The sequence below is a fragment of the Azolla caroliniana genome, unplaced genomic scaffold (assembly GCF_043228905.1).
Source record: "Azolla caroliniana isolate FFs.n. ecotype wild unplaced genomic scaffold, voAzoCaro1.0.p SCAF_1351, whole genome shotgun sequence".
In the NCBI taxonomy this organism is placed as follows: Eukaryota; Viridiplantae; Streptophyta; class Polypodiopsida; order Salviniales; family Salviniaceae; genus Azolla; species Azolla caroliniana.
The window spans coordinates 1-9,567 of NW_028231786.1; the positions used below are offsets into that span (position 1 = coordinate 1).

Here is a 9,567-nt window from a genome sequence, read left to right on the forward strand (position 1 = left end):
AGTACTGGGTATGTTATTGGGAACATGCACATTCCATATGAACAATTATTCTTGGATGTGAATACGTGTCATGAGAGTCTGAGACAATAGAGGCTAAACCAAATACTTGATAACGGAAATTGATATATCAAGGGAATATTAAAATTTCATTATATGTTTGATTAGGAAGAATTTGCAAGTCATTATCTACAGCCCTTGAGATGTATATTTAGTTTTTCGACATAATGATCATGCATACCACTTTGGTTTAGAATATCACAAACTAATGGGTGCGATTGACTTTTACGATTGAACACATCTAAGTTTCCCTTTATTTCCCCAAATGTCCCAACCTTTTTATTATTTCCTCCAAATTGGCCCTACTCAATTGAGAATATAGGCTGATAAAGTAGAATACATAATTTAATTCTTCTAGAGAGGGGTCCAACCGACGACATGTAGAAAAAAGGAAACGTGGGGAGTGTATGGGGATATAACAAAAAATTCAAAGAACTATGATGGAAACATTTACTTATTTGAGTCATAAAAAATAAAAAGGTCAGTTTGCAAACATATATGGCAATGAATGTGGTTCGAGATTTGATAGTCATGGGTTGAAGAACATATCTTGCAATGCACTTGCTCTAAGATATCATATTCATGTTCATAACTTCTTCATTGTAACTACATAATATATCTTCGTCACGATTTCCTTTTAAGAAAACATTGAGACCGTTTTGACACACATTTAATGGGACATTAAATTCCATGCTATTCATATTGGTTCATGGGATTTCCAATTAATGTATTAGCAAGGTTACTTCTTCACCCACTAGATAAGATTGGAGCGAATGATTTTATTGCATAAAACTCGCATTTAAAGTTTGTATATCAAGTAAAACTTTGAAAGAAACTAGCACAGTTCGTGAAATGATGATACATGTGATCTACTAAGCACATGTTAACATTTTTGCCTTACAATTGTAGAACAAGATAGTAGGCTGAAGGGAACACCTATCATGTTCGTTTTAGCATTTCCCAAGGAAAGAAATGCTCTTGTAATTCAACCCCCTAGTTGTTGTTACAAAACATAACATTATCAATGAATACAAATTCGTTGGATAGAGATGGAACTTATTATGTAGGAGAGAACCTAACTTCAATGCTCCATACAAGGATATAAAAGTGTATAAGCCTTTCTACATATGTATTGTCAATTATATGCCCATCGATAGAAACTCATGTGTGAGACTGTGTTTATTCATTAACCATATATTGTAATTTTAACAAGTGTAAATTTAAATATTTTTCGCACATGGCTTGATAAGGTTGTCATTCTAACAACTTAATGAGATTGCCCATAGGCAAACTATAAATTAAAAATAATTCTTTTTAGGGGGCATCATAATGCATTCAAACATTCTTGTCAAGAGAAGATTTTTGGCAACAAACTGTCTTATCTTAGGTCGATATGGATATATCGAAACACAAGAAGTTATAAGAAACGTGGCTACGAACTACAATGTTTGAGGTTCAAATCCCTCGTCGCCCACAAGAAACCAATCATCCCCGAAGTGTCCCTATGGTAGAATTTTGTGGATCATTATAGCTAATTGCAAAAATTTCCACCTCCATTCAATGAGGCATCCATGTATTATACAAACCTCTGAAATAGAGTACATCGAACACTAATAAGAAAATTTAGATCTGGAGTAAGAGGAATATAAACACTCGTAATGAGAGAACTCCACTAAAATCTACTCATGGACTTGGTCATTGGCATATATGATTGTTTTGTATATAGCATTAAATATCATATGATGCATCTATCATAGAATTCGATCGACGAGAAGGAAATAGTTACATGACTCAAATCCAAATTCAAAAAACACAAAGAATATATACACCATCTTAATGAATGTGGCATGGGCAACTTTGTCTTTAAACAAGGATGAGCTACAAAGAACATGCACAAAGCCAAAACCACAATGTTTGTGAACAAACTTATAGGAAGATATGAGCATGAGAATCACATGTAAGGTACTATTGCATTATAAAGAGAATCCAAGAATAAGATCAACACATACCAATCTACCAACTTCCTGGGAAATTGGTAGGTAACTTTTGACACAGCCCGAAACTTTTAACACTTGTATATTTATTCTTGAGTTTCAATAATTTTGTTAAAGAACTTGTTTGAGATCTTTTGTTTTGTCTCAACTCGGGTATCTTCCCAGAATCTAATTATCACTCCAATTAAATACTATGAAATTTTCTACAGCAATATGAGGTTCAATAACATTTTCTGTATGTTTAATACTCAAACCAATGTCATGTTTTCGGCATGTAAATAAGGAGTGGAAAGTTATAGAGATCCTTTAAACACTTTGACAATATTATATTACTAGAACAACTCACAAGCACTTCTAGACAAGCTCTTAGACAAGATGGAAAAAGAAAACCTTTGAACTTGAATCAAGCAAACATTAGTTATGTACATGTTTTACTATGGTAAAGAAGATTTACATTATTGATACCCATCTGTAGTTACCCATGGGAAAATGCCCCAATGGAATGAATTGTTATGGTCTACAAGCACAAAAATTAATCGAAGAAATGAAAATGCCACCCATATGTTTCAAAGTAACATCAAATGATGTCATGTAGAACCCTCTTTTTTTTATCATTATGATATGCTTTCTTCCTTCCTTTTTAATGAGTGTTCGAGCCCACCTATCTCGTAAAAAAGATAGACAGAGGTTTTACCATAATTCTACACTAGACTTCGGGATGGGTCTTTTTCTACAATTTAATGCATTTTGTGTGCCAAAGGTCTTCAAAAGATAAAGGAAGAAAAAAAGCAATTTGATTTTGCCCAATGTTGAATAACCAAAAGACTTCATATATGTATACCTTTCAAATTGATAGAAAAACAGAAAAACACACACACAAAGGGCTACTTCACGTTACGGGCTTTTGGACCATTTCTGGGTGGCATTCCCCGTATGAGATAAGTAAACCCCGCTAAGCTTAACTTCCCATCATTATGTCTAATCCAATCATGTAGAACAACATGTGTTGGAACAGTAGGTGGGATGCCCAGCTCCTGCATCAAGAAAATGTATCCAATCTTAGCAAAACAAAAAAGCAAAGCTCTTCTAAGAAAGCACATAAAAACAAAAAAACACAATTCTTAACAAAAGCAGAAAAATCAACTCATATATTATTGACAAAAAAAAAAAAACTATAGATCGGCTAGGCTGCTCTCCTATTAGGAGGCCACAGATCAGGCGGCTCAAATCCGTTCTTGCACCAAGAAAGAAAACAAAGAGTAACAAACACAAATTATCCTCTAATAATTTTAACTTCTGGTCTTTTTTAGGATACCCTCTCAGTTTTCCAAAATTACCAAAATGTCTCTTGTTCCTAGCTGGTGGTCTCAAAATGGACGGGTGATTTGATCATTTAAAACATAAAAACAGAGGGGTAGGGCAGGTATTCTGGTCATATTTAAAAAAGAAGTGATGTCATGAAAAATGGAAATACATATATAGGGGTATATATGGAAATTTTTCCAAACAAAAATAAACATAAACAATGGATTGGAGCTCCCCCTGCTTTAGTTATGACTTACTTTCGCGAGGTCTTCAACAATCACAACCCGATTGTCTTCTTGATCAAAGATCTGATATGCAGCCTGCGCCTGTCTCTCCCAACTATTTTCTGGCCCCTCCAATTGAGCAATATTCATTGCGGCGGCACAGAACTCTTCAAAATCCATCTTGAATGGGCGTGCATCCATCTGTAATGATTTGAAGGTTTTCATATATTTTTTTATAAACCAATATTTAACATCATCAAAAACAAATGTCCACATTTTATTACTTTATAATGGCATATTAAAATTGTTGAAGAAAATATTCTACAAGTTTTTATGATTAGATCCAAGAGTAACACCGTCAAAAATCCGCATGTTTTGCTTAACCAATTATTAATTTAAGTCAACAGCCTCAAAGAAAAATTCCACATGCATTTTTTTATCAATATATTGATTCACAGTAGCATTGTCAAAGAACATTTCTATATGTCATTATCAATAGACACAATTGTGACATTGTTGGGAAATCCACATGTTTTATCAACTTATAGATCCAATCTTAACATTGTTGAAGAAATTTTCCACATTTTTTTCTCAACTTTTAGACCCAAATTGTGACGTTGTTAAAATAATCCATCCACATGTTTTTGTCAATAGATCCATATGACATAGTTCAATCTTGATGATTTGGTGAAATTCTGATACATTTTTACAAATAGATCAATATGAAATAAGCAGAATAGTAGAGAAAATCCACATTGTTTTTTGTTTTCTAATCAAAAGATCCATATAAAATTCACACAAAATACATACCACTGCAATCATATCAAACATCCGGGATTCTTTCAGAGCATCAGTCTCAAGGTTGGTTAATGCCTATTATAAGGAAATAACAACACAAGATTTATTAGATGTAGTTTGCTGCAACAAAAATTCATGGGTTCTTGCAATATTATAATTGTAAGAGTCGTCATTCTGAATTCAAATCTGTTTTCATTTGTTTCTACAAAGAATACATAATATTTTTATTATAGCCAAGTCAATAATTTAATTAGATAGATTATTGTTTATTCCTCCATCAATCTGTCTTCTGGGTTTTCTAAAGGTTCCTTCATCAATTTGTTCGCATCACATTTTTGGCTTTGAAGTTTCATTTTCACTCACAGATTTGAAGTTTTCCAACGTTATTTGACCATTTCTGTTTGGTTTTAAGTGTTTGAATTGAGCTCGTAAATAGAATAGATCATCTTCCGATAAAGTCTTTGCCAGTGCCTGATGCTTGTTAAAAAAGAAGAACATCAAACAAGTTAAAATGAAATATCAATCCTCACAAATGAGCCAACATGAAATTACAAACGAAAAAAATACTAAATGAATGGATGAACCAACATTAAGATTAATTTTAACTGATATTTTGAAACTTCTATTTACCTTCAATGCTGCCCTCCTCAATAAAGTGGACCTGAGGTAGAACTTGACTAGTTTGTACATCATGATATCAAGTGGAATGTTTCGCTGCCCTCGTATCCATGGATGAGCTGATAATATCAAGGAGAATGCAAACACATTAAGCTCTAGAAAAACGTGAAGGAAAAAAAAAATATAAATACCTCTCCCCAAATTGGAATATTTTACCAAAATATCAGTAACTTTTCAAAAAATGACCAAAAAACAGCTCTCAATTACAAAGTTCACTAAGCATATCTGGATAAATATGTCCAGCAAGTTTGGGGATATTTTGGTGTTTTGTCAACATTTGAACAATATCAGCTTCAGGACAAAAATGCAAACCAATAATAGGGTTCATAAAGAAAGACAATGTACCCAATGCTTGGGCAGCAGTCAATCTTTTATGGCGATCTTTATTCAAAAGACGCTTCACAAAGTCCTTGGCTTCTGCTGAAATAGAAGGCCATGGTTCCTCATCAAAATTGGGAGCAGTTTTAAGCACCGACTTGAAAATGCCTGATTCTGTCCGTGCCCAAAATGGCCGGCTACCACAGAGTAGAATGTATGTTATCACACCAACACTCCACACATCTGCTTCCATACTATATGATCGATGAAGAACCTCCGGCGCAACATAATATGCACTTCCAACTATATCATTGAGCCTCTCATCTGTCACAAAGAGAGTAATTTATTTATTAGCATAACCAAACAACTCCACCACATTGGGGGGAGACAAATATCTCACCACTAATCAATGGGGAGGTGAGTCATCCAGATGTACAAAAGAAGAGCGAGTGTGGGTGGCAGAAGACACAAGGTAAATCACTTCAAAACGTACCTCATGGGTTCTCTCAAGCTAGAATGACATTAATATATTCATGGGCCTTTCTAGCCAGGATGGCATTAATATCCTCTATAGCAAGTTAGTACCTATAGAGTGCAAAGAGTGTCCGATCTCAAAGGGGTGTAGCTTTCTTGATGTTGCGGTGTCATTTTGATCTTCTCAAGATGTTCATATAACATTTCATTTCATTTCCATCCTATCATAAACAGGTGCCTAATAAGAGAATTCCTCAGTGGCATATAATGAGCAGCTCATCCAATATTGATGCAGAGGTCTTTGAGTCCTAGGATTCTAAGTGAAGAAGCATCTTCACTTTCACCGCATATTCAATCTAACTGCTAGTGGTTTTTTCAAGCTTTTTATAATAGACAAAACTTAAAAGGGGTTGCCTTAGGATCCATTTGTTTTTTAATCTTCTTCGCATTCTCTTTGCAAGTAACAGGAATACATGCCATATTTTAAAGAGGCTCGAATGCTTAATTTTTCAGTATCTTACAGAATCATTGCCAAACAAATGCACAATTCACCTCGCCTTATGAAGAAATGGGTGATATAAATATTGTCAACTAGGTGCTACAAGATCCTTTTGAAGAGGCCAAGTTTATATATAGTCTTCTTTTTTTCGATCATCTGGTCAACAGCTATTACAAGCTTTGTATCTAATAAAAGGGCTACCCTTAGAGTTGGGTCTTCTTTGCATTATCTTTATAAGCAGAGAAAAAAATACCAAGCACTCCAAGAGAAAATTAACATTTCACAAGAAGATTCTCATGAGACATAAAAACATGCAAAATAAAATTCACATTCACCTGGTCTTACGAAATCAGATAGCCCAAAATCAATTGCCTTAAGTTGTGAATCTTCGTCTTGTGTGGAGAATAGAAAATTCTGTTGGTAGCATCATACATACACATAGATTAACCACATCTTAATTCAAGGCTTCGTGTTGAAATTTGCATTGGTCTAAATTGTGAAATTTCCCATTTTAGAATATACCTCAGGCTTTAGATCACGATGCACTACGCCTTGAAGGTGACAAAATGACACAATGCTAAGAATTTGCACTGTTACCAGTTTTGCATCTTCTTCAGAATATTTTCCACCCCTGACAAAATGAAGATAAAAAGTGTGCAGTCAATAAGGCACACACAATAAAGAGAAATGTGAAGTGAAACTTTCCTAATGGACCATCCTCTCGTACCTTGATAATATACGATCTAATAGCTCACCACCTTCACATAACCTGCAACAAAGGAAAAAGAAACAGATGATGTTCTCAACTTTAAAAAGTCTTGAGATGCTTAATAAGTCTTGAAATCATCAGATGTAATAATATTCTTTTCAGAGGGCATTGTTTACAGAGGGCTTACTCCATGACTATGTACACATTTGTGTTATCCTCACAAGCATCATAGAACTTCACGAGATTAGGATGCCCAGATAATGCCTTCAATATTTTGACCTCTCGTTTGACATCCTCGATTGATATTGCAGTGGTCATCTGAAACAATCAGCAAAATCTCTTACAGACAGCATTTTTTGCTAAATTGATGGACCTGAAATGCTTCATGAATTGCACCAATCAATTTATATAGAATTAGATTAAGCCATGCATATGGTTATCATATCTTAATTATCTTGACATATCCCAACTCAAGCTACTCAATTACAGGTCAGTGTGCATTCCCGTCATTTGAGGAAATCAGAAAACATTTTTGAAATGCATTTATTTGCAATATCAGCAAGCCTGCAAAGGAACACTATCTATAACTAGAAGTGTGATCATTCAACGCATGGGATAATATAAGAAGTTATGCAGATGATCAGACATGATATCGGTTATCATATCTTAATTATCTAAACACACCCACAATTCAAGCTACTAAATTACATGTCATTCATAAGTTTAAACTCCGCTTGTTTGAGGCAAGAGGTCAAACGATATTGATTGTGAAATATCGGGACACTACCTATGTCTTCAAAGGGCAATCATTCTGAAAGGGACATTCATAGAAAGAAATTCATTCTGTGATTCTCCTCTTATGAAACAGGAACTCTAGAAAAGACTATTCAAAAGCCAATAATCTGAAGGTTTCAACAACAGGTTTTTAACAATCGGTATTTCAATGAAAAGTATCTTCTCTGTCCATCTTGAGGCTCCACTCTCAATTTTTAATTATGATGCAAACACAATGTCCTGAAGCTTATATCCAAGTGGTGATAATATCAAGCTTATATAACAAGGAATGTCTTTGCCTATTGAAGCTTTGCACCAAAAAAATCCATTATCATAAAAAACCAATGCCCATTAGTCTTGTTTCTTGCAAACAGGATTACTTTAAGATTCCAATGACAAAAGAGGTTTATCATAAGCATTTTTTGCGCTTGAATGGGAAATTTGAAATCCCCAATCTTTTCCACTGTGATGGAAAATCGAAGCTCAGAAGTCTTGTTCCTTTCAATTAAGGTTTGTTGAAATTTTGAGATTCCAATGACAATAAGAGGTTTATGAGAAGAATCTTCTATCTTTGTGTTTTGAAACCCCAAATCTTTTATTGTGATGGAACATCAATGCCCAAAATGCTCGATTCGGGTTAAGTTCTGAGATTCCAATTATTAAAAATAAGACTAATGAGAGTGAGGGAGGGACTGACCTTTGCTTTGGAGATAACCTTGACAGCAACAGAGAGACCTTTGTACTCGCCCTTCTTAATTTTAGCCCGGCATGTGTGGCCAAAATGACCTCTTCCAATCTCATCTCCAAGCTCGTACTTCGCATCAAACCTCTTGTAGTAACCAAAGCTCTTATCTAAGGGCTTATCGATTTCTTGACCTTCGGGGATAGAATCACTTTTAGGCCGACTAAACCGCTTGGCGAGGGCGGCTTGGATGTGCTTAGCTGGGGATGGGGGGGGAAATGGCCTCTTAACGGCAGGAGAAGCGACAGCTGAAGAGGAAGTTGAGCAAAACGGAGAGGTTGTCGAAGCTCGGAATGGTGACCGGAATGGTGATGTCCAAGTGGATGGAGAAGATGGAATGAGTGCCCTCCATGGAGACTTGGGTGGCAATGATGAGCCCCCCCCTGCTCCTCTTGAATTTGAATTTGCTGCTGACGATTGTGTGTATTCTGTTTCTAAATTAGGATTAGGAATGGGGTTAGTGTATCCACCAGAGGGTTGTTCTAGCCTGTTTTGCTCCTCCTGAACTGATGATAGGTTCTTCCCGTAGCAGATACCCATTGCATCTCAGAGAGAGATCCAGCCCTGCGTTTGTGTATCTGTCATAAAAACAGATATGTATTTCTTTGTTGTGTGGAATTGTGAGGGAAGGATGGCGATAAGGGTAATTTATGGGTGCATCGTTAGGGTTTCTGAAGACCTAACAACGTCTTTTATGGTTTCTGAGGACCCAATATGGTTTTTTAGCGTTTCTAAGAAGTCAATTAGGGTTTCCGAGGACTTAATAAGCGTATGTGAGGTCGGCCCTGGAAGGTTTTCTAGGGCTCCTGCGCACCTAATGGGGGTTCCTGAGGACCCAACAATGCTTTCGTGAGCTTCTGAGGACACAAAATTGTAAGGTCCCCAGAACCCAACAAGCTTTTCTAGGGTTCCTGATGACCTAATTAAGAATTCTGGGAGCCCAATTAGGGTTCCTGATACGGTTTCTTAGGTCCACTGTTAGGGTTTCTGAGAGC

At 35.7% G+C, this 9,567-nt stretch overlaps 1 protein-coding gene across 1 annotated transcript; it reads right to left on the reverse strand.

The window, feature by feature from the left end:
* Positions 1 to 2,454: 2,454 nt before the first annotated feature.
* On the reverse strand, positions 2,455 to 9,560 carry LOC147847208 (CDPK-related kinase 1-like). The gene is made up of 11 exons (XM_087339444.1): positions 8,528 to 9,560; positions 7,244 to 7,374; positions 7,075 to 7,116; positions 6,870 to 6,978; positions 6,683 to 6,761; positions 5,402 to 5,698; positions 5,009 to 5,115; positions 4,742 to 4,849; positions 4,391 to 4,453; positions 3,614 to 3,781; positions 2,455 to 3,085 (listed from the first exon to the last, which is right to left on the reverse strand). The coding sequence occupies exons 1-11, from the start codon at positions 9,110 to 9,112 to the stop codon at positions 2,936 to 2,938; spliced, it is 1,839 nt and encodes a 612-aa protein (XP_087195570.1). The 5' UTR covers positions 9,113 to 9,560; the 3' UTR covers positions 2,455 to 2,935.
* Between the last annotated feature and the right edge of the window lie 7 nt (positions 9,561 to 9,567).

Excerpts from the sequence above, each read along its gene's own strand:
- LOC147847208 (XM_087339444.1), bottom strand. The coding sequence starts at position 9,112 with ATGGGTATCTGCTACGGGAAGAACCTATCATCAGTTCAGGAGGAGCAA. Across the intron at positions 4,850-5,008 it reads TGAGGAGGGCAGCATTGAAG|GCACTGGCAAAGACTTTATC; the intron begins GTAAATAGAAGT and ends AACAAGCATCAG. Across the intron at positions 4,454-4,741 it reads CGTTGGAAAACTTCAAATCT|GCATTAACCAACCTTGAGAC; the intron begins GTGAGTGAAAAT and ends TCCTTATAATAG.